The following is a 24,382-nucleotide window of genomic DNA, read 5'->3' as shown; positions in this document are numbered from 1 at the left end:
TTCATGTCGACAGTGGTCGATTTGTGTGGAATTCGAAATATTTTGCCCCTTCTGTCTCATACTCGCTGGATTTAAAAGTGAAGATATTTTTGCTTGCAGCAATGAGAGCCCTCACTACGTTAAGTCGTTACCGAGCTGGCATAGCCGAATTTGATCTTTTGGCTTTCGGTTCCTCAACTCCAACTAAGAAGACACGAGCATAACAGGGGTCGGTCGGGGCCGAGTAACCCCCATCTCGGCTCGCTCGTCCAGCTTTGATTCCCTGGGCAATTTTGATAAGCTGCTAAAAATGCAGGCGTAAACAGTTGCAACTCTAAACAAACAATTGGTTTTGACCGTATGCCCTAGTAACGAAGAGAATAGTTTACTCCTTATCCATTTTCTCTAAATGACACAGCTCACATATTGCCGATTGGACATATCAGTCAAACGGCACAACTATTTGACCGCTGGTAACTCACTGCCGTGATATAGGACTAGTAAGAACTGACAGCTGCCAACAAGCTGGGATACAATAATTTAACATCGAGCCTTACATTCCGTCCTGCTGAATTACAACAACGCTTAGCAAAGCAGGACAATATGTGGATTTAACGTTTGCCTATAGTTTGTCTGTTGTCAGCCAGAGCGTAAGAACTCACCCCGATTGACAATGTTCACCAGTGAACTTTTAGGATCCGGCCTAAATTGTAAAATACCAGCTAATCCTAATTTAAGTTATTCGCAAGATTTTGAGTAGACAGACCGCTGTATGATTGACGGGTCTTCTGTGCATTAGGTCGTCGGCCCGTGCACTAGGATATAAGGTTGCCAGGCAGTCACAGCTTTGTCAACGCTGTGTAATATTTGTCGGAAACCTGAACCCTGACCGTTATGCCTAGGCGATCGCAGTGGCTTGCTTGCACGGAACATCGCAAAACAGAGTGCAGATTACAAGGCTTAACTTAACGATGGATCGTGTTTCTGTAAGACTGGTTAATACATATTGGATAATTGGTTGTCAGTTTACCCGTTCGTCTGTTTGTATTGAGCGTGCGGAATGAGCGTGCGGAATGAATAAGTGCGGGTCGTTCAGGAACATGACATGGAATAGACTTGCCTACTCGGACATGGATAGTACGATTGCATATCAATTTTTACGGGGAGGAGGGAATATTGTCCTCGACAGAAATAGCGTTTGACTTGACTCTAAATCAGGCGTTGAATCAGACATGTTCTGGAAAAAGCATACCGACATGAGTGTCCGCAGTACGCTAGCCGTCATGACTTCGTGAAGAGGTGGTTACAAATCCTCAAGCCATTCGAAATGGACATATTCTAATTGTGGCCATAATATAACATTATCAATTCTAACAATTCTAACCTACTATGTCAGTTACAAAAACAACCCAATATACAAAATCAACCGCACCAATGCATTCCCGTAATCATGCAAATCAACCAACCACATAAATCATATCTATTATCGACCTAGATCAGGGTTGACATCAAAAATAAATTCATCTGGAAGCAAAGCCCAGATACCACCGACGACGGCCAGCACAGCTCCGACGACAATGGCAAAAAGATCGAACGCGATCTCTAATTTGCTAAGTTCTTGAGTGATGCCGGTATGTGATTGACCTGAGGGTGAGATGTAATACGCGCGCTTAAGTCTTCCGGGTCCAAATATCTTGAGGTAGAATGCAAGCGGGAGCACGATGCAGATTGTGAAGCCTAGGGCGGAGCCGACAAGAGCCATGATCCTGTCAAAGGCGGGGAAGAGGATGGCGATGATGACGACGACGAGATTTGTGAGGATGCGGATTGCTGCTCGCGCGACGGCGGGGGAGCGGAACAAAGTAAGGTATTTATTGTAACGGCGGCGGGGCCAGTCGTAGGATTGGTCGTCCAAGTCTGTGTCATCGTCATCGTCATCATTATCGTCATCGTCGTGGAGTTGGAGTGCTGTGGGAGTATCGGACACGCCGAGGAGAACTTCGATGGTGGTAATAATTGGCCGTGCGTTGAGCGGGGTCTTTGAAAGGGGGATGAATGCGATGAGGACGACGATGGCAATGCTGAGGGTACGGGGATAACCAGGAGTATCGAGGATGGTGTTTGTGATTTCCTCTGTGACGTACTTATTGCCAAACATGAGCAAGCCGAGGATACCCATGGACGCGTCTATGAGAAAGGTGAAGATGTAGGATATATTTAGACATCGCTTGAACTTGTAGGGATGGCGCATGTCACGATAGACGTTTGGAAACACGGAATGGCCACACCATGGTGCCATGAGAAGGCCGAGGGAGAGCGGGACGGCTTTCCAGTTTGTTGGTAGGATGGATGAGGGCATTGGGTGCCAGAGAGAGCCAGGCTGGGTAGTTTTAAAGAGACCATCTATAAAGACGATGAGAACGAGGCTGAAAGTTGAGATGATTCCTAGAATGCTGGTGAAGGACAAGACCGAGAGTGGCAAAAACGACAGAGGCGTGAGGAGAAAGAATGCTATGATCTTGAGGGCATTCTTTGACAGCAAGTTTGGAAGGAGAGTGTTGATAGAATCAGCAAAGAGCACGACTAGAGCGACACAAGCCCCGAGGAGTTCCATTGAGAAAAGAACGGAGGTGAGGAGACGAGCCCGGGAACCAAAGGCAGCGTAAGCGATATCTGCATAGGTGACTAGAGTCTGATCAGTGTCGAGACAGCGAGTCAAGACTTTTGCGGTATAAAGCGTGATGGCGGCTGCTATGACGATGAATAACGTGCCGATTAGCCATCCAGCGTAGGAGAAGGCGAGCGGAAGTGATAATAGGCCAATTCCGATTAAGATATTCACAGAGTTAAAGACTGTCTGAGGAGCAGTTGATCTACCTGGTACAACGAGTACGCGACCCTTAGAATGGTGATTATTATTATTGTTGTTGTTGTTGTTGTCGATGACGACAACAACACGTTGGCCTCCACCGATGAGTACATCCGCGTTCTTTGCGCTGATGTTGTGCCGTGGTCGTTGTTGTGTTGGATGAGAGGAACCGGATTGTGGCGGAGTAAATCGCGCAGTAATGTCATCAGACGAGTCAATAAGCGAGGGAAGCATGGCGCTTGTTTCGGTCGCGTCATCGTCGTATTCAGGCACTTCGTAAATGTCGTTCACCTCGTCGTCCTCCTCCTCCACGTCACCGTCAACGTTGGGTTCGCTGTCTTCCAATACAATAGCACTTTCGTCTGATGGGGCATGATGTAGAAGCGGAATGGAATCTTGAGCTCTTTGAGATTGATTTCCAGAGAAGAGCACACCAGGTTGGGCAGAGAGGGCTAGGGGAGCGTCAAGGACGAGAAAGGACTGAGCACGAGTGTAGGATGACGCGAATCGATCGAGAGAGTTGACACCTCCTGCAAAGCGAATAGATCTGGTCAATGAGCCTCGGCGGGGATACGTCATTTCAACTGCGGACAGCGAGTGCTGAGAGGACATTGTAACTGGTCGATCGCTAAGAAGAAAGCACACCCATCAACATCGGTGCGACACTGGAGCTGTTATATGGAGCAAGAGTGTGCGCCGCTTTTTTGTTTTGTTAGTGTTAAATCGGCCAATGGCACGCGGTCATCGCAGTAGTGGTCAGAGTGAAAAAAAAAAAAAAAAAAGTCTTCCTGAGGGGCAAAAGAGAGAAATGAATGACAGCTGAGTCGCGGCTGAGCTGAGTCAATCCGTGGGTCGGTGCGCCCGCGTTAAAGCGCTAGGACCCAACAGTCGCACAGAAATGGCGCCGCCTCTTCTGAAAACTTTTCCTCTTTTTTTTTTTTTATTTATTCATCGCAAAGCATCGTTACGTTTTTCTACCTGGTTTGGACACGCAGAAAGAGGGAAATGGACTCGATTTGACTTGACTGGATCTGGATCAGGATCAGCCCACGACTGGATCTGGATCAGGATCAGGCACAGGAACCGCCAAACACAAGTTGATGAAGGATCACGGGATTCGTAATGGCGCACGGATATTCTCTTTCACCGCGCTTTGCACAGGCGCCAACACATCACTCGGCTTCAAAAAAACTTAACTGGCGCCGCGTGACGTCAAATGGATTCTTTAGCACGGTTGCACCGGATTATTCCGCAGCGAAAATATTTTCACTGATTCCCCAGCCCTTGCCCAGCACATCCACTCTATAATTTTATTATCTTCACATCATCTCATCCTCGTCTTCCGCATCTCTGCATCAACAATCTCCTTTTCTCGCTGCTCAAGCTTCATCTTCAGCTGCTCCGGCTGCGGACACGCAATTGCCCGCGCATCAGTGTCATTTTCATACATCTTTTTACAGCAAGCATACAGCGAATCGATCGCCGCAGTGCATCTTCGTTCGTTGTAGTTTGTTCTCCTCAGGCACTCTAAATTTTTGAATTAACAAGAATACTAAACAAATGTAGACTGTAAATACCTTGAATTGCGCACGCTTCAGCATGGCACACTTTCGGCGATGGCTCCTCTGTAGATCTCATTTGCAGTTCAATGCGATGAGTCTACTGTAGATATTTATACTCGCCGACTCTGAACTTGTCCCGTCGACCCTAATTGTTATCGTGCTGAGAAATACGTCATCGATCAAGCCCGCGTCATCCCCATCACGTGCGAGATGAACCATCCGACACTCAAGTAACAGTCGCCATCCAACATCATCATCATCATCATCATCATCATCATCAAATCGAGTCGACGCATCGAAGCGACGAAGCGCTAATATTTTACTCATTCACATTTAATAGATGCTCGCCATGACAGACGTTCCCCAGAAATTTGAATACAAAAGCATCTCATCCGCATTCGTCACCCCTACCACTGCCGCCCAAACTACTTCTACCTCTACCTCTACCCCTTCGACCACCTCCACGTCACCAACAACAGAAACACCAGAACAGCGTTCTGCACGACTAATACAAGACCTCAAGAGGGTATCTGCTCGGGCAAAACGGTTTGGCACAGACGCAACCGAAATCGACAAACTAATCCTCCGCGCTGAAAAATTCGGCACAGATCCCGTCACCGTCAAGAATACAATTGCAGCTCTTGACAAGCCGCTTGTAGAACGCAACAACACCACACGCGGTGCCCGTGGCCAGCGTGGTGCGCCGTATGAGCGCCCCAATAATGTGAAGGAGACTGCCCCGGTCGTACCTGACGAGGAAAAGGAGAAAATGAAAAAGAGGCAGGCGAGGTTTGCCAGCAAGTAGTGTATGATAGCCCGTCATTGTATATTACTCAAAAATGTTATTTTCTACAAAATCATAATCGCCATCCGTCAACAGCATCTTCACCGGTCGCCTCAGCGTTATCACGGTCACCTTTATTGATCAATATTATTCAATAGCGACCAATTCAAGTTTGGCGCGATCCCAGTCTATCTTACAACCAACGCCACAGATCTAGCACATTGAATAAATTTTCACCGAATCCACAACCATGCCCCGACTATCCTCATCGCCCCACGTCTTTTGCCACTTGTCCCTCGCGTTCCAAAAACTGCTCATTGCAGTACGTCTGTCGCCGTTATTCCACGGCTTGTTGCCTTGGTTATCGGGGAACCAACCGTTAGTGCCGCCGACTGCCACATTGAGGATCAAATAGAATTCCTGGTCAAACGGCGCTTGCAAATTGTCACCGGGCCATGGATCAGAAACAGTACTGCCGTTCTCGTACGTGCTAGGGAAAGTACCATATGTCCAGAATGGCGTCGCGAATTTGTGATAGATGGCTTGCCGGAGCCGTCCGTCGAGATATGTCATTATATACTTGTGACTCCATTCCAGACCGAACGTGTGAAACCCATCGGCAAAAGTTGTCCGTTTCAAAGAAAGCGAACTATGCGTTTTCCAGTACTGGTCCAGTGCCATCGTAGGACCCCAATGCAAGGTCGACGACATGACGTTCAAGCCGCCGGCAGGGTACGTGTGGTCGTTGCCTCGGGACTCGCAGATGTCGATCTCGCCCGACGCAGGCCACGGTCCGTACACGCTGTCTCTTGGCATCATCCAGATCGCCGGCCACAGCCAGTCTCCTTTTGGAAGTTTCGCCCGGACTTCCACTTTGCCGTGCCGGATATTTGCAAAACTCCGCGTCATCAATCTAGCAGACATGATCGGTGGGATCATGTCGCCGAGCGTGCTATTGGACCTGACCGCGCAGTCCGAGTCCGCAGACGATGTACACGTGCCCGCCGTAGTCAGATTCACGGTGTATCCGTTCATCATGTTGTCCTCGCCGATAGCGTCTGCAGTGAAAGTCGGCACGATATACAACTTCCCGTCACGCACAAACGAGTTATTTAAACTACTCGTCGCCCATTCAAACTCGCCGTTGCCAAACCCACCAACCTGCACGTCGTGCGTCCAGATCGTACTATTCAAAAATCCCTCGTCAAAAGTATCTTCTAGCACCGTGCAATACTTGTAGTTCTGAATCTCAGTAGTGCCAACCCAAGTCAAAACACCGATAATACCCAAACCAATAACGAATGCTACAATAACAATCCAACTCAGAAACTTCTCGGCATTTGCCTGGCCACTAAGCCACGGCTTCTCGGCCGAATATCCAAGTGGTAACCGACGGGAGACGAAATGACGCCGCGTGTGAATCCGACCAGCCTGTTCGGCGGCGTTTCCGACCGACGTACCATTGCGGCCTGATCGCGATGGCAGCCGGCTGTGAAGACTCCCTGTACTCGGGCTACTCGGGCGGTGGAAAAACACGGACGGCTTTCGTTGCCCTGGACCCGGTCTACTAGCTGACGGCCGTGAAATAGGCAACGGCGGCACGTCTGGGATAGAGTGAAGTATGTTTGCTCTACTTTGCGGAGTAACGGGAATGCCAGGACACCGCATCCGCTGGCATCATCTTCGGCGACGGCGGCAGATTGGGCTCTGGATTAGGGCCAGTCCATTCACCAGTGTTTTCGGCATGATCGATGAACGCAAACGACTTGAACTGCTGGAACGCTGGATCTGACTCGCTAATTCCACCTATCGTGAGAGGTAGTGACGACGAGGACTCGGACGGCGAATTGACCGGAATTTGACCTGTCGGCTCCGCACGCTTGTTATCCGTTCTCAACAGAAACCGCGATCCTGATCCAAGTCCCGACAACGTAGTCATGGATGGCGACGGGGGAAATCGTTTTGCCGTGTTGTCCAGCTGCACCTGTCGACCAGGAACAACTTCTGACTGAGACGTCAGAACGTATGCCGCTGGATCCGAGAAATCGCTTACAGAGCCAGCTGGAGCGCGGAATAGATTGTCTTGATATCAGTCAGCAGCTTTATTTTATCCCAAACAGCGAAACAAGATTTGAGCCCACGAACCATTATTATTTTTCGTTTCGTCGTCTACGGCGACGCGAGCAGGTGCATTCGACCGTGAGTCTGAAGCAACCATCTTCTCAGCAACCAATACGTTTCTACGTTGAGGGGGGCGGTAGCGAGGCCTGAGATAAAAAAAAAATTGGGTGCAGTGTTTATTATGATGACATTCTGCTGCAAGATCGAATAAGTGCCGAGCTCCGTCAACGATAGCGGCATCGCAGCCCGAACACATTTATTAAAGTTGCCAAGATGACAGGGTTGCACCTTTATCGTACCTCACCTGTCAAAGGTACGTACCTTCTCGAGGCCAACGCCATCATCACACACACTGATCAACACTACCACAGTTTGCAACCAGGCAATTTACTATGTTCCGTCACCTGCACAATATGTTTTAATGGCGATAGTGTCTTTTCTGATCTTGATACCATGTATTTATTCGGCTAGAGTAATGTGAGATACCAAATTCCAAAATCTGAGAGTAGCGTACTACCTTGTCTGACAACAATAACAAATCGAGATGCAGAGACTAGTCAAAAACGGCTTAGGCATGTCGTAATGCCGCCGGTACAGGGCCAGCCGGGTAAGCAGAGGGGTTCGCGGGCAATTATCCTCATCTCCGATGCTAAACTTCAGGCTTCGTCTGGAAATGCAGAACGCAATGACCATCATGCTACGAATTCATTCAGAGGTTGCTATTAAATGTGCTAGTCATGTTCAGCGACTCGCTTTCTCTCCAGATTGGGTCCGCAGTTTGCCCATTTTCCTCGTCATTTCTTGGGCCTCTAGAACACCGACTACATTCTATCTTGTCGCTCCAGGGCTCGAACTGTCGCCAATTCGCATCCGCGCGTGGCGACCGAGAAAAGCATGTCTCAACATCAGCATTTCGTGGCACAGAAACTGTCGTCTCATAGCATTAGTTATGACCGCGAGCAGTCGGTCTCTCATCACCGTCCGACATCTGCGGCCAGGACAAGCAGCCGCGGCGTTTACGACCCTATGCCAGTCCACCAGTCGACTGCGTTCGAGCACGTCACTCATGCTCTTGAACATGATCGGCCGTTGTCGACGGGAACCACAGGTTTGGTTTCAAGTAATGGCAATGACATTCGCAAACGACTTGGCACTTTACTGGCAATGGACAAACCTGGTCTTCCCACGGACTTGTCTGCTTTCCGAGGAGGATCTGATGGTGCAGCAGTACAGAATCCTACGCATTATGTCAATCAGTTTGACGAACAGTTTGCCGAATATTGGGAGCACACCGGGATGACAGACTCCGAAGATGTGCACAGTTACGACAGTCTCGGACTAGATCCATTGCAGTTGGACAAGTACGATATCATGTGTCAGTATCTCTACAAAGCGTGCCGACAAAAGCACTGGCTCGAGACTCTTCCATCAGCCGATATCACACCGTGCGTAGCATTGCGAGTGAACCACAGCGACGACTTGGGTGAGGAGAATTCGTTGGAATACCGGATTTTCCCGCCGGAGCAAGACCAAACTCACATTCTAGCCGAATACGTTGCGGGCTTGAATGTAGAAGTTTGTCTCCGCTTATCGTATCCTGTTATCAATGTCTTACTTTCCTATCTTCCGGCTGAAGGCCGTTTCCATTCCGTTATCAGAGAACACTCGAATACAAGTGCTCGAGACGTTGTCTGATCTCCCACGGGCACGAAAGTACCAGTACTCAGCATTTGTCAGAAGTGAAGGATGCTTAATTGTATGGGCCGACGATGTCCGACAGCTTCTCAGTCTTGCAATCTTGTTGGAGAATCGAATGATGGAACTAGTTTGGACTGTTCCTGATCTCGAGGCTCATCTGTCTGAACCAATTCTTATGTTTAACAGCGAGAAAGACGCTGATTTAGAATGCGGCGAGCAGCCTAGGCGACCATTTGTTATGTTGCAGGCTATATCTGTTGGATTTGTAGGTGATCTTGTTTCAAAAGCTCGTTTCCTAAGTATGTTCGCTGACTTACGCCAAGGCAATTCTCTTGCTGATGACATTCATCGGCCTCATGTTTCGCATTATTGCCAGAGAAATTAAAGCAGATGGAAAATATTTACGTCTGTTGGTTATTCTGTACATTCCGCCCTTTTCTCTGTTCTGCGCGTTCTTTACAATCGTTGTCGCCGGCACAGTTATCCAATTTCTCGGTCCCGTCGCACAAATGTACACCAATTCCTCGACATTCAGTGCCGTCAAGCCGCCGAGATTGTCTGCTAGTAAAGTTCAGTTGCCGCATGTTACAATTCAGTGTCCTGTTTACAAAGAGTCACTCGACGGCGTTATTCATCCAACAATGCAAAGTCTTCTTGCGGCGATTACAACTTACGAATTGCAAGGCGGATCGGCGAATATTTTTGTAAATGACGACGGCATGCAATTGATTCCGGAAGAAGAGGCGCAGAAGCGACGAGATTACTATGCTGAACATTTGATTGGTTATGTCTCTCGGCCTCCGCATGGTAAAGGTTCATTTCAGAGACGCGGACGATTCAAGAAGGCGAGCAATATGAATTATTGTCTTGATATAAGTAATCGCGTGGAAGAAAATCTTCAGGCAGTTGAGCGTCATGAAAAGTGGACCGATCGAGACGAGACTGAAGCATACGAGCAGGCGCTTGCGGCGGTGATCAAGGAGGAGGGAGGAAATTGCTGGGCTGCCGGAGATATTCGGATCGGCGATATCATCCTACTTGTTGATTCCGATACCCGAATTCCGGAGGACTGTTTCCTCGATGCCGCGTCGGAGTTTTATTATTCGCCTGAAGTCGCTATATTGCAGGAGAAATCTGGCGTTATGATGGTTGTTCACAATTATTGGGAAGAGCTCATCGCGTGGTTCACGCGTCTAATTTACTTTGCGATTCAGTATGCTACTTCCGGAGGTGATGCTGCAGCATTTGTCGGACACAATGCGTTCTTGCGATGGAGTGCCGTTCAAGAAATTGCATACAGAGATGAGACAGATAATGGCCGGATCAAATACTGGTCAGAGGAGCATGTGTCTGAGGATTTCGAAATGTCGCTGAAGCTGCAGACCAAAGGCTACATTGTCCGTCTAACCACGTACCATGACGATAAGTTTCAGGAGGGAGTATCGCTTACTGTTTACGACGAACTTGTGCGGTGGCAGAAGTACGCTTACGGATGTTCCGAACTTGTGTTTCGACCAGTTCGACAGTGGTATACCGGTACAATCTTCACTCCCTTGTTCTCCCGCTTCTTACGGTCGGGAATGAAACCGTTTGCCAAGTTCACAATTATTGCCTACATTGGAACCTACTATGCCATCGCCGCATCGATGGTTCTCACGCTCTTAAACTATATTATTATCGGTTGGTTTGATTTTGAGGTTGATCAGTTCTATTTGTCGTCCTTCAACAATCTTATTGCGCTCATCTTCGTTTTCTCCGGGGCGTGTCCAATTGCCAACGCGCTTGTGCGGTATCGCATCAAAGAATCCACTTTCTGGCACGCATTAGCCGAAAATTACAAATGGGGAGCCCTCATGACTGTTTTTCTTGGAGGTCTCTCATGGCACCTTAACTTAGCATTACTCTCCCACATGTTCAGTCTTGACATGCAATGGGGTGCCACGGCGAAAGAGCTTGAAACGTCCAATTTTTTCAAGGAATTCCCTAAGATAGTGAAAACTTTCCGATGGATGTACATCACACTTATATTGATTGTCGCTTGCATGATCGTGCTAGCGTATGTTGTGCCGTGGAATTGGCGGATAACGGGGGTATATTCTGCTTTGCCACTGGGATGGAATATTGCGAGCCATTTTTTGTCGCCAATTGTGTTGAATCCGCAGTTGATGACTTTCTCATTTTAAATTAGTTTTTGATTTCATTTCTGGTGTTTTTTTTGGTTAATTTTGAGAAATGTTTTACATGTTTAGATGGCCCGATTTCATTCATTTCATTAGGGTCTGGGTTAGTTAGTTGTAGCTTACTCATGTAGGTAGCAACGAGCATGCGATCGAAGTCTATCCAATATAGGGTTGGCGCCGAATTGTCATCCGATTTCCGCACATAAAGCAAGCCAGACGTCAAATTGCTAGTTATGGTCACGGCTGAAGTGACTTCTTGTATACTTCAGCCGCTAATGCTTTATTAAGCGAAAAGCTGGCCAATTATTATAAGGCCCACTTAAATGGAAGTGTAACTATTTGAGCATAGATTGCAGGTATGGGATGTCTTGATTAACGAAAATCACTCTCAACTGCTAAAACCAGTCCCGTGTCTCCGGTCTGCTATCTTCCTGGCTACCTTGGTGGCAACTGCGTTCGTTATCTGTGCATGTTGAATGGCAGGATTGCAATGGCTATGCTGTTCATGTCCGGACTCAGGTCATAACTATTATAGACTTTTCGCCACCGGTGGGCAAGCTGGGCGTCAGGAAAGTCTATCTTTGGGTACGTAGGCGGGGCGGTATCGTACCTCATCCGGTATATTGTCTCGTTTCGCTCGATCACCTGCAGTCGCATGCAAGCATCATTGGCTAATGATCAAGCCAACAACAAAACAAATCTAGAATGCGACCAGAATTCATTCAAACTAATTGAACTGACTGTAGGCAGCACCAACGTCATTAGACTTTATATAAGATATAAGTTTCAGTTTTTGAAGATTACTGCGCAGATATTTTCATTTAAGTGGGGGGAGGCAGTTGTGTAAATATACAGCTTTAGACCTTTGTTTACATCGCTGTCCTCGATTAGGCAGAGCGCATTGCCTTAATCTTGCCAGAGCTTAACTGCAGCGCTAGTAACGACTTCACTGCAGATAGCTTAGTGTAGTGTGGGCGGCGCCAAATTTACCAGACTAGCAAACTACGAAATGTCTGACCAAAATGGAGAGTTTTATTTATGCCAGGCTTATCTGAGGCATCCGGTGCCTGTCGCAAAAAATCTGGCGATCGAGTAACAATTAGATCTAGCAAATCTGAGAGGAAGTCTCTACCGAAACACTGGATTGCTGCGAGTGTGTTCAGATAAGCAAAATAGTAGCGCAACCTTAACAAATGCGTTAAATTTCTCAGTCTTTTCCGGTAGTCACCAGTGCATAATTAAGATGATTTAACGGATCGGTTTATGTTTGAAGGAGAAGAGGACTTACTTTCGGGCGGATGCGAAGCAAGGGGGAAACCTTATATTTCGGCACGAGCCGCAACTCTATTTGGCTGTCAAATCTCATCTCGTTGCGGGTTGACATGTTTATCTTTTTTGTCTCACGGAACAAAATTAAAGTTTGATCTTAGATTAAGTTTATTCTCGATTAGAAAGTTTGTCGCCGGTGTCAGTTATTAATCTTAGAACGTCCTTCTGCTTCAACCTTAGGTTAATCAACTGTGTGTGGGTCATGTCTAAATATTACGGCCGGATCGTGCAAGGCGCTGTTACGCAGTCATCACTTCAACGTAATGTTCGGGTTCTTTTCAACAAAGCCAATCCGACCGCTGGCAGGCTTCTCGGACACGGAAGAGCATCATGACAGGTTACAGACGGCTATCTTGTCCTCAAACCAACGGAATGAGACCGATCGGGCAACCCAATTCAGCCTCTCAGCGCAGTCGCTTGGGCTTCCGCTTGATTTCTTAGCCGACGTGAACGAAAAATTCGCATTCGGGACTCCGAAGGTTGTCGAAAAGGAACAAGAGACACCAATACGGAGCAGCCACGATACCTGGCGCGCAATAGACAGATATGATATCATGTGCCGGTATCTATTCCAAGAAGTTGACTATCGGAATTGGCTCGACACAGTCGAAAACCCGGATAATACCCCATGCGTTGCGCTCAGAATCGCACATAGCGACGTGTCCATGATCGAGTACAGATGTTTTCCGCCTGAGGCCGAGCTCGCGGATATGTCTGAATCGTACGTAGCAAATGTGGCAATGTTGAACGTTGAAGTTGCTTTAAAGATATCGTACCCAGTTATCCGCCTTCTCCTAAACAAATTGTCGGCAGATGCACATGATATTGAACTGTCGCAGAATACGCGGATACAAGTCCTTGATACGTTGGATGAGTTGCCAAGAGCACGGAAGTACCAATACGCGGCATTCATACGGTCAGATCAATGCCTGGTAATATGGGCAGAAAATATCCGGGACACTATTGCTTTCGGTACTGTTATCGAGAGCAAGATGGTAGACGCCATCTGGGAAACCGATACGAGCCCTAAAAGTAACAATCGGCATTTCATGGATCGAGAGAGAGAAGATGATTTGGAAAGCGGGGACAAGCTGCTTGAGGAGGCTAGGCCGGTGAAAGTCATGCAGGCATTGTCTGTCGGTGTTGCAATCCTTATCATGATGACGTTTTATGGGTTTCTCTTTCGAACAATTGCGATGGAGATCAAGGCAGATGGAAATTACCTCAGGTTACTCGTAATTTTATATCTGCCGCCGTTCACGCTATTCTGCGCCTTCTTTTGCGTGGTCGTCTCGGGAATTGTCTTCCAGTTTCTCGGCCCCGTCTCGCAATTGAAGACAAATTCCGTATCCTACAGCGCCATTCCACCGAAACGCATCTCCCCTAACGACGGACCATTGCCGCATATCACGATTCAGTGCCCGGTATACAAAGAATCTCTGGATGGTGTCATCGATCCTACAATGCAATCTCTCCTCGTCGCGGTGACAACTTACGAATTACAAGGCGGGACGGCGAATATTTTTGTAAACGACGATGGATTACAGTTAATTTCTAAGGAAGAAGCTGCTGTCCGGAGACGCTACTATGATGATCATCTTATAGGCTACGTCGCTCGGCCGCCGCATGGGCAAAATGGATTTGTACGGAAAGGACGATTCAAAAAGGCTAGTAATATGAACTATTGTCTAAATGTGTCAAACAAAGTCGAGCAATTACTAGAAGCCGCCCACAGTCGTCCCGAGGCTGAAAAGTGGACCGAGAAAGAGGAGATTGAAGCTTATGAGGAGGTCCTTGCTAAGGTGGCTCGCGAGGATCAGACATGTTGGTTGGCGGGTGATATTAGAGTTGGCGACATCATTCTGCTCGTCGATTCAGACACTCGGGTCCCGGAAGATTGTCTTCTCGACGCTGCGTCAGAGTTCCATCAGTCTCCCGAAGTCGCGATCCTGCAGCACACAGCCGGAGTTATGATGGTCGTCAACAATTACTGGGAAAACATGATCGCTTGGTTTACCCGCTTGATTTACTTTGCGATTCAGTACGCTACGGCTAGTGGAGATGCAGCGGCATTTGTTGGACATAATGCGTTCTTGCGGTGGAGCGCTTTGCAGGAGGTGGCATATGAGGAGGATGGGATGACTAAGTATTGGTCCGAGTCGCATGTTTCCGAGGATTTCGAACTCTCGCTCAAGCTACGTTGCAAAGGCTACGTTATTCGGCTAGCAGCGTATCACGGCGAAGGATTCAAAGAAGGCGTATCGCTCTCAGTATATGACGAGATTACACGATGGCAAAAGTACGCATACGGATGTTCCGAGCTTATGTTCAAGCCAGCCTCGAAGTGGTACAACGGAATGATGTTTACCCCTCTCTTCCGACAGTTCTTGTTCGCAAAGGAAATTAATTTCTTCGCCAAGGTCACCGTCGTAGCCTATATCGGAACATACTATGCCATCGCAGCCTCGCTTCTCCTCACCGTCATCAACTATTTCGTCGTAGGCTGGTTTGGCGAGTCGGTCGACCATTTTTACGTCACATCATTTAACAATTTCATCTCGACCGCGATTGTCTTCTCGTGTGCATCGCCAGTCGCTAACGCACTCGTCAAGTACCGCATCAAAGCCGACCAATTCTGGAACTCGTTGTGGAATAACTTCTGCTGGACTGTCCTCATGGCAGTTTTCATTGGTGGATTATCGTGGCACCTCACTCTCGCCCTACTTTCCCACTTGCTAGGCATCAATATGCAGTGGGGTGCCACAGCAAAGCAACTAGATGCTTCTAATTTCTTTAAGGAGTTTTCGAAGATCGTGAAGGGATTCAAGTACATGTACTTGGCAATCATTGTCGGCGTTACCGGCATGGTCATGCTTGCGTTCGCGGTGCCCTGGAATTGGAGAATCACTGGCTCATTCCTGGCGTTGCCGCTTGGGTGGGTGTTCACGGCGCATTTCTTGTCACCAATTGTTTTGAATCCGCAGCTGATGACATTTTCGTTTTAAAATATTGCATTTTTGGAGTTTTCTATAGATGGATCAATTGACACAGGCATTTAATGGATTATCTTTATATTTGACTTGATAATATATGTATGGACGAGTTTATAACTTTACTCTGTAGGGTATGTGAAACGCTGAACCGGTCTGCGCAATGCCTGCATGCGAGACTTATCCATTTATTGGTTAGAAGAGGAAATGCATCCGATCGCATTAATCTTCGCCTGCGGGAGTTCGGATATTTAATCTGGCCTTATCTGGTTGGTTGGAGTGCCAAGAAATAAGTCAAGCGATGACCCCAGAGCTATATACAAAGTAGTAATCATTGTAGTATTCATTGCAAAAAATCTCCGAATGGAATCAGCTCTCTGCTGAACGATCAGCAAGAGTTCCCGAGTGTTTTGTGAGACGGACGTCAGCTTGAGGATCACGTAATGTAAAAGACGAAGTCGATGTCGTGTCCGAGAAAACCCGGAAAGTTGAGCAACACCACAGAAATCCTCGAGTTTGATTTGATCCGCAGTGAATCAGCCTTACACGCTGCAAGCAATATCTTTGTCTTCAAAAATATGAAGGTTTCAAGTCTTGTTATATTCATGACAGCTTCTTCCATTCATTATTATGATACTTATTATCCACGTAACACACCAGGTACATCAAATCGAGCTTCCGTCGTGGAAGGTACATGGGTTTCCAAGCAGATACGAATATAACAATTGCATAGCTCCCATCCGGTTGTTGCACACTTCAATTGACTAAATGGCAATACATTTCTCCCATACTCGCCAAATATCAGCCTACAAAAGTAGTTGGTCAATGTCGAACGCCAGGCACCAGGTCCATGGTCTGGAATGTCTCCTCGAACTTGCTTGAAAGAAGCGCGGTCAAGCAGTTCCCTGTCAAAGCTATCTTGCGTGCGGTTGAACTCGGAAGACCCGAGCTCAAACTCGTGAATATTATAGAAGATGGACGCCTGATCCACGGAACGAGCAACCAGATTCCGTGAACCCAGAACCCTATTGAATGCAAGAACCCTGGTCTACAATCTCGGAAGTCATCTCCGGGCCTACAGTCCTGTCGGCGCAGGCTATCTTCAGATAATCTGCTTGTTCTTGCTGCTGTTCTAACTGATGCACCAGCTGCCCTTTAATTGGTCTGACCGGTTATAATCTTTTACGTGAATTGCTTCAGTATGTGCCAGTTAACGGATGTAGAAGCGAAAATAAGGGTTGTTGAGATATGCTTTTAGCCAATACGCACAGACCTTGGCTTGACTCAGTCGTCCCGCAACGCTTAGGTTCACTTGCAGTTGACATTTACTCGGCACAAAGAGCCAGTCAAACGAGTGAATTAAATGATTCAAGGTGTACCACCCCTAGATAACCCAAGCCCTAAACCCAACATTTTACACGGATAGCGCATCTAGCGAAAGGATAATTCTAACAAATCATTAATCTCCAATACTATACGATCTATGTCCTTCGTGGATATATCACAACAATGCAGCTACAAAAATAACACGACATAATAAATCCAGCCAAGTGGTACAAATATAAACAACTTGTAAATCCAAATAACAAGCTCCCAAATTCAGTCAACCTTCAAAATCACCCTTTGTCTGCAAAATGACTCCTCTGCTGCGCGCTAATTGGCGATAGGAATCCGTCATCTCCGGCTCCGCTCGGATGCGTGCTAGGACCAGCGTACAGAGCATTCGGTGACTCCTCCGGTCGTTCGACCGGTGACCACCCGGCGACTGCGCCGCCAACGATAGACGGCACCATTGCCAGCGCGCCGATGGAACTTCCCCGGCTTCGCGGAACTTGGACTGATACAGATAACCCTGAATTCGAACGGCCGTCCAATGGCAAAAGGGACATAGAGTTGCTTCTCGCTTCCTTCCATTGCTTATACATGGCCGCCGGCTTAAATTTGAGTTCGTTGATACGACCACCACGCACACGTTTGAGAAATAATAGTTCCCTTCGGACTTGTTCGATCGCAGGGTTCCATTCGTATACCGGTGACGGATACCCGACAACTGTTCCGCCGGGAGACCGTAACTCGAGATTTTCCCTGTATTTACCACCATCGACGGTAACCAGAGCTGATTTCCGTTTGAATGGCCACAAGAATAGCACGACGAATACTAACTTGCCCCAAAGATACCGGAATACTATACCAACAGGCTTGTATATCGCGTATGCGACACTGTCTGGAACGCATAGTCGTAGAAACACACCCATCGGAATTGACATGAATCCAATGAGAACAGAAACAGCCCACTGGACTCCGTTGAGTCTGACGATGGAAAACGCATCGCCACCGACGAACATGATGATGATCTGTCCGCCGCACATGATACAGGCGATCATCATAAAGAAATAGTTCCGCGAGAGGCCTTCGAAAATGTTGAGTTTGTTGTCGAGACGGCGGTTGACGAACATGTTAAAGAACTGCATCCACACAAACGCATTGAAGACTAGGGAGTCAAGCTGCTCCATGCCTCGAGTGTCATCTGCTGAATATCCCCAGATCTTGGGACCGGCAAAGTGCAGGACGAAGGTCGCGCCAAGCTGATACGCTGCCTGTCCAATCATCATTTTCCACATTGTAACTGTGATCAAGCCTTCTGATTTCTTTGACGGCGCCCGGTCGAGGAGCGAGCGGGTCGGTGGATCGGTGGCTAGCGCGAGAGCAGCGAAAGTGTCCATGATCAAGTTCACCCAGAGAAGCTGGACAGCGGTCATGACAGATTGACCTTCTGATGACTGGACGGCTGACACAAACGTGAGAACAACCGCGGTGATGTTGACCGTGACTTGGAACTACTCGATTTAGCATGAGTGCGGAAATAGACAAATATCGGAAATTACCTGCAAAAACTTCTTAACCGCGTCATTAACCGCACGACCCCACAACAGAGCCTTGACAATACTGGAAAAATTATCGTCCATGAGTATAATATCAGACGCCTCTTTGGCAACCTCTGTGCCGGCAATACCCATAGAGAATCCGACATCGGCCATAGTTAGCGCGGGCGCATCGTTCGTACCGTCACCCGTAACAGCGACAGTCTCGCCCATGCGCTTGAGCCTTTGCACGAGTAATCGCTTGTCCTGCGGACTGGACCTCGCAAGAACTTGCAGATTCGGAATCATAGCATCACGTTCCTTGGCATCCATAGCTCTGAATGCCGGTCCCGTCATCACAACACCACCGGTGTAGATTCCGCAGTCAGTAGCGATGGCTTTGGCAGTGACGACGTTGTCGCCAGTAACCATCCGCACAACGACTCCAGCACGCTGGCAGTCCTTGACAGCGTCGGTCACTCCTTCGCGAAGAGGATCCATGATACCGACGAGGCCGACCCATCGCATGTCTTCAAAGACGTCAGCAAACTCCTTGGCCTGGGTAGAGTCTTCCTCGTTGACATCGATGCCCTGTGGCGGCCACGCGACAAAGTCGCGGTACGCCATGCCAATAGTACGGAGCGACTTTACGGCATACGAATTGATAAGCTCCTCAATATATGACTTTCGATCCGGTGTGAGTTCCCCGAACGAAACACCCCCTTCGTCCAAGACAATCGGATTCTTCGCATCAACAGCGACATCCTCGCTGACATCAACAGAAGTCCTTGCTTGGGCCAAAACGATCTCACTAGCACCTTTGACGAATAACCGATACTTTACGCCGCAACTCCCATCGGGCAAGGTGATAACAACACCCATACATTTCTTGCCGGAATCAAACGGAAACAACTGCGCGATGTTGATGTTGGACCGTTCTGACTGTAGCGGTCCCATGCCAAGATTGTTACGCGCGAAGTTGAGCAAGGCGGTCTCCGTCTTCGAACCAACAAAGACTTCGGCAGACGATTCGTCCTCGAAAGCCGTGGTGTTCGCGTAGATACTCTGGAGTAGGAGTTGCTTTACACCAGGTGGCAAGCGCTGTCCAATGTCGTTGATTGGGATGACGTCGGGTGCCGATTTCTTGCTATAGATAGAGCCCTCAATACTGATTTTGTTCACGTTGGCGGCGAAGTGAGTGTCGATTCCAACAGTGCCTTCAACAACAGTCATTTTATTCTGAGTAAGGGTGCCGGTCTTATCGGAGCAAATAGTGGTGGCGTTTCCCATAGTTTCGCAAGACTTTAGTACACGCACCAGGTTGTTGTCTTTCAGCATCCGTTTAGTTGCAAATGCCAGTGCGAGCGTGACGGCCAGAGGAAGGCCCTCTGGGACAGCGACGGCGATAAGAGTGACAGCAGTAATGAGGTACTGCATAAACTGCTGGCCCTTCTGAGTCGATGTATCGTGGTTGTTGGGCAACTCCCCGAGGAACCTGAACAATAGGATGAAGAAGAGCAAGACGGATGCACCGCCACCCCACTTGGCAATAACTTCAGCAATGACATTAAGTTTGGATTGCAAAGGCGTGACCTCATTTCCTTCGTCACTTCGAAGATCCATCATGGTCTTGCCGTGCGCGGAATTGGGGCCGACAGCGGTGACGAGAAAGGTTCCGAATCCTTCGAGGACTTTGGAACCGGAAAGAATGATCGGGTCGGCTTTTTCCAGTTCTTTGGAATTCCCGGACATGCCGAATCTTTCGAGAGCCGCAACGGCATCTCGACCGGAGACCTTTTTGAGGGCCTTACTTTCACCGGTCGCAGCAGACTCGTCACAACGGACACCGTGACCTTGGATTAAGAGACCATCAACTGGGACCATATCACCAGGCTCGATTAACATGACGTCGCCGACAAGAACATTGAAAACAGAAAGATTGATGGTCTTGCCGGACCGGATGACCTTCACTTCACGATCATCCTTACGTTTGTTTAATTTTGCAAATTGGAGCTCTTTCTGCCAATCGTTGAGCGCGCCGACCGAGACGACAACAACGACTGCGACAAGAATGGCAACACCTTCGATCCTTTAAACAGTTAGCAAAAACAATTTACTCATGCATATCAAGTGTCATACCAATCTACTTTCGGCATTGGATTTCCCTGCTTGTCGTACTCTGTCGGCGTGCCAAAAGTCTCGTACATTCCTAGAGCAAAAGTGATGACAGCAGCAATAGACAGCAGAATCAACATCTTGTCAGACAGGGCAATCAACATCAATTTCCAAAGAGGGGTGGAGCTCTTGTCTGGCAGCACGTTCTTGTCATAAACTGTTTCCCGAGAACTAAAGTCCTCATCGACAGATAGACCGGACTGCAGATCGGTGTTTAACTTCGTAGCGATACCGTCGATGCCGCCGAGTTCCTGCATGACGTAGAGCGACTGACTCTCGTGGTTTATTAACCCAAGCTGCTTAGGCGAAACTCCAAAGAGCGCGTTGTCTAGAAGACCAGGCTCTTCTTCCTCCAATGCCTGCTTTAGAGCCTCCACGGGCGAGATGGTTGGCTGCGACGAGACGTCGGACGCGGCCGATTTCCGCCGTTTTGACGGCGGACTATCTGGAGAGAGGTGCTCTTTGGGCATAGGTTCTAGTATCGGAGTGGCAGGGGGAGATGGTTGGGCGGATACCTGGTGATGTTAACGATGAGAATATGGCAAGGACAGAAAGTCGAGAACGTACAGAAGTATCTATCCGTATGGAAGGCGGTGTCGGCCGAGGCATTGTAGTGTTATTTGTCCTCTATACAACAGCGGGCCGAATGGTAACTTTATACTAAACAAATCACAGCACGTTGTCGTTATCGAGGAGAATATGTCTGTTGATAATTGCCATATACAGCAGAACGAAGTATGTGCAATGCCAGGCGAAGGCAGTTTGGCTAGTATTGGCGAAAGTGGTGGGCACCTGCGAGGCGGAGTAGGGCAGAAAAGGACGGGAGCAGGCGCAGCGAAGCTTAAGTCACACACAGCTGTATGCCAACTGTGTGCTCAGCGGCGGAACAGCGAGCCCACGGTAGAGGAAGACAAGAACACGCAGGTAATTGACCGGCAAATCTCGACTCTGATGGTAGTTGACGCAGAGGGGGAGGTGTGTGTGCTAAGTAGCGGTGGGTGAGGAAGTCGTGTAGGGACGACGTGAGGCGGCACAGCAGTGATAAATAATAAATAATTCGGCGTCGGCTTGGCCTGTGGGCCCCACCGGCAATTGCTTCTACTGCACCTGCTAATGCGCACCATTTAACTACTACATAACTACGACGCAATCTCGGTATATTTCCGGCGGCTTCGCTTGGTTGTAGTTGTGCTGATTATCCCCCGAAAATACACACAAATGCCCATCGTCGACGATGCTCAGTCTGGCTAGTGCAGTCGAGCTTAAATGCCCCTGTCTTCTGTCGCGTGCTCGTCCGCATTCGTCACTTTCGACACCCACACATTCTTAATTGCTTGCTGAAAATGCAGCATCCTGTCCAGCACAATAGTTCTGATTTCAGGCGGAAGTAGACACAACATTTTGCTAGACTAAAAGGTGATGTTCAATGCGTTACAATCCTTACCACATTCGGCTTGGCAATTGGGGCAGTGCAAATTGCCCCTGCATAGTGGCCAGTAAACTGTGTATTTATGCCTCATAGCTCTAGCACAGCATGCCCAGCCGGGCTGAACCTTTCACGTCTTTGCTGAGATCTTCATATGAACAAGCCTCCGAATAAAAGCATTGCAGAACTATCTATGGAGTTAATTGGAATAATGAGAGTGCGATTCTCTGACGAGCGTAAAACTTGCAAGTGACGATATGAGATAGAGGTTTGGTAGTATTAAGTAATTAGTGTTTACACCCCTAACCAACTCGGCGAAGTTTTGCACAGCCACCCTTTGATTAATCCACGGATCTCCGAATCTTTATCAAAGCCCTTCAATTCTCTTGATTGACAAACTATCTCACCGCACGCCAGTGTGCTTCCTCGAATGGTTTTGTTGGAAACTGACTAGGGTCATGCAACTCTGGGAAACCAAGGAGGATACGAGCCTACCCAATTATTACGATTATGGTGAACTCGTGGCGGCTCTTGCAGTACAGATTTGCGGACTGCCCATGGATGCTCATTATTCTCTACGGTCTGGTTCTCTGTACTGTAACTAACCAAATAATATTTCTCGCACCATCGACATCGCGATCGCATTCAAACTGACATTGTTTGCAGGCGTACTTTTACTACTCCTAAGACTGCCACATCTAACATCTTCCGCACGTCTTACTAGTGTAGGCCCCAGACACGACTTTTGCAAAATTTATATTCTCGCACTTATTTTGAATCCGACAACGCAGCCGGGCTGAATCCCCTTTTCATCCTCCATGTTTTTCGCAAAGGCTGATATCTTTGGCCGAATATGAGTTATGCAACTCGTCCTGCCGGTGACAAAGCGTATAAATGTGATCAATGTCATTTGGCCGGCGTTCAACGCCATCTGGTGTATACCCACTAAGGAATGTTCGCACGGCTCGGTCCAGTGATGTCAGTCGAGCTAAAGACGGCCTACCATTGATCGGCACCGGCACAGTAATTGACTTCACACCCCTGCGCATGTCCGCCTGAACTTGCATTTTATGGCATTAATTGCTCTAGCGGTTGTGCACTCAAAGTTCGGCTACAGATCACGCCGCCTCGGGGACCTTCCCTTCGTTCCCAGGCAAAATATTAGAGAAACGCTTAGTCTTGAGCACACCGTAACAGTGAATAAGTTTGGCGATCAAGCTAAGCAACTCCAGCTGAAGCTTATCGGAAGCCTTGAGCTTCCAGTTAAACCAGCTGGACGATACAATTCCGTACCTCGAGTCTCGTCTTTCCAGGTACAACGAATTGGCCACGAGGTACTTACAAGGAGCCATTAACAGCTTATATGCTCGTTATGGCAAGGGAACCGGCTTGTCAGCCGATACTCCCTCCTTGTGCATGGCTACCCTTGACAAGAGTATCAGTCAGTTTCTCCAACAGCAGACGTACATCAAGTACTCTGCTGACAAGAAACAACAGGAGAAGCTGACCAAGCAGCAACAACAGGACATGGTAATGGCGGAAGCTTCTACCGCCTCCACCACCGACACCATTGGCGCCCTCGTCAACGAGGCGCTGAAAGGGAAACCGAGTCACGGATCGGCCCAGCAGGGAGGGAAGAAGACGAAGAAGGTTTTGAAGCAACCGAGTCCATCTTCTTCCAAACTGAAAACCGAAGGTGCAGTCGCCAAAGCTTTTACGCTCACCAAGGCTGCACAGAGAAAGGCCAAAAGGCGGGTACGTATTTTAACCCCAGGAATTTCTCTTGTTATACAGAATCAATTCTCAGAGCGGATTCTAACACCTTGCTTGCACTTAGAATAATGCATTCCACCCTCTTGGAAATGGACTCGAGAATCCACGAAGCAAAAGTTATCAATTTGTCTAATGTAATTGTTCCGTATAATGTAAATAGAACGCTTTGCTTTAGCGAAAATAGAGTTTAGTGCATCATTTCATTTCGGTGAAAACGCTCATGGCTTGGATGTAGTGAAATTTGAGCAAGGTCGGTGACTGCATTTGCGCAAGCGAGGAGATCCTCGCACTTTACTGCTGGTGCTGCATTCAATCTCCTTGCGACGAGGTGAAGCGTATTCGTGTATTTCAGCCCTGGACGTGCGCTCTGAAACTTATACTCAGGGTGATCATTTTCTGCTCACCTATCAGAGGTTAATAAGTATCCATTGGAATCCCGACGTTGGCCTGTGACGCGATCTGGCTGCCCAAACTTCTAGGTATTCGCCGGGACGACATCATCTGGCGTGTCCAACTTGCTAACTAGACACCGTCATGTAAGCACACACGAATGAGGTCTTCGTTTCTAAACTACGCAAATGATGACATATTACGGAAGTTGCAATATTCGCCAAACGACCCGTCACTACAGAGTC

At 48.1% G+C, this 24,382-nt stretch overlaps 8 protein-coding genes across 8 annotated transcripts; 4 read left to right on the top strand and 4 right to left on the bottom strand.

Moving 5' to 3' along the window:
- Positions 1-1,116: 1,116 nt before the first annotated feature.
- V1513DRAFT_446497 (transmembrane amino acid transporter protein-domain-containing protein) lies at positions 1,117-3,604 on the bottom strand. Its single transcript, XM_066898274.1, has one exon. The coding sequence runs from the start codon at positions 3,458-3,460 to the stop codon at positions 1,463-1,465; it is 1,998 nt and encodes a 665-aa protein (XP_066753028.1). The 5' UTR covers positions 3,461-3,604; the 3' UTR covers positions 1,117-1,462.
- A 142-nt stretch (positions 3,605-3,746) lies between these two features.
- Positions 3,747-4,682, bottom strand: V1513DRAFT_446495 (uncharacterized protein). Its single transcript, XM_066898273.1, has 2 exons — positions 4,426-4,682; positions 3,747-4,375 (listed from the first exon to the last, which is right to left on the bottom strand). Exons 1-2 carry the CDS (start codon positions 4,484-4,486, stop codon positions 4,173-4,175), a joined length of 264 nt encoding a protein of 87 aa, XP_066753027.1. The 5' UTR covers positions 4,487-4,682; the 3' UTR covers positions 3,747-4,172.
- Positions 4,683-4,691: 9 nt separating this feature from the next.
- On the top strand, positions 4,692-5,502 carry V1513DRAFT_446494 (uncharacterized protein). The gene has a single exon (XM_066898272.1). The coding sequence runs from the start codon at positions 4,751-4,753 to the stop codon at positions 5,213-5,215; it is 465 nt and encodes a 154-aa protein (XP_066753026.1). The 5' UTR covers positions 4,692-4,750; the 3' UTR covers positions 5,216-5,502.
- On the bottom strand, positions 5,408-7,412 carry V1513DRAFT_459022 (concanavalin A-like lectin/glucanase domain-containing protein; the record flags this gene model as incomplete). Its single annotated transcript, XM_066899727.1, has 3 exons — positions 5,408-6,824; positions 6,856-7,276; positions 7,340-7,412. 3 exons carry the CDS (start codon positions 7,410-7,412, stop codon positions 5,408-5,410), a joined length of 1,911 nt encoding a protein of 636 aa, XP_066753025.1.
- A 797-nt stretch (positions 7,413-8,209) lies between these two features.
- V1513DRAFT_459021 (glycosyl transferase family group 2-domain-containing protein) lies at positions 8,210-11,196 on the top strand (the record flags this gene model as incomplete). The annotated part of the gene is made up of 3 exons (XM_066899726.1): positions 8,210-8,923; positions 8,952-9,278; positions 9,337-11,196. The coding sequence occupies 3 exons, from the start codon at positions 8,210-8,212 to the stop codon at positions 11,194-11,196; spliced, it is 2,901 nt and encodes a 966-aa protein (XP_066753024.1).
- Positions 11,197-12,708: 1,512 nt separating this feature from the next.
- Positions 12,709-15,641, top strand: V1513DRAFT_115531 (glycosyl transferase family group 2-domain-containing protein). Its single transcript, XM_066894138.1, has one exon. It carries the CDS (start codon positions 12,786-12,788, stop codon positions 15,525-15,527), a length of 2,742 nt encoding a protein of 913 aa, XP_066753023.1. The 5' UTR covers positions 12,709-12,785; the 3' UTR covers positions 15,528-15,641.
- A 1,215-nt stretch (positions 15,642-16,856) lies between these two features.
- On the bottom strand, positions 16,857-21,562 carry V1513DRAFT_416043 (uncharacterized protein). Its single transcript, XM_066895831.1, has 4 exons — positions 21,116-21,562; positions 20,513-21,063; positions 18,398-20,462; positions 16,857-18,349 (listed from the first exon to the last, which is right to left on the bottom strand). Exons 1-4 carry the CDS (start codon positions 21,155-21,157, stop codon positions 17,129-17,131), a joined length of 3,879 nt encoding a protein of 1,292 aa, XP_066753022.1. The 5' UTR covers positions 21,158-21,562; the 3' UTR covers positions 16,857-17,128.
- Positions 21,563-23,044: 1,482 nt separating this feature from the next.
- V1513DRAFT_432054 (uncharacterized protein) lies at positions 23,045-23,816 on the top strand (the record flags this gene model as incomplete). The annotated part of the gene is made up of 3 exons (XM_066896392.1): positions 23,045-23,308; positions 23,355-23,729; positions 23,769-23,816. 3 exons carry the CDS (start codon positions 23,045-23,047, stop codon positions 23,814-23,816), a joined length of 687 nt encoding a protein of 228 aa, XP_066753021.1.
- Positions 23,817-24,382: the final 566 nt, after the last annotated feature.

The sequence above is a fragment of the Lipomyces chichibuensis genome (genome assembly GCF_038497645.1).
Source record: "Lipomyces chichibuensis strain CBS 12929 unplaced genomic scaffold V1513scaffold_20, whole genome shotgun sequence".
In the NCBI taxonomy this organism is placed as follows: domain Eukaryota; kingdom Fungi; phylum Ascomycota; class Lipomycetes; order Lipomycetales; family Lipomycetaceae; genus Lipomyces; species Lipomyces chichibuensis.
This window is presented reverse-complemented; position numbering and strand designations above follow the sequence as displayed.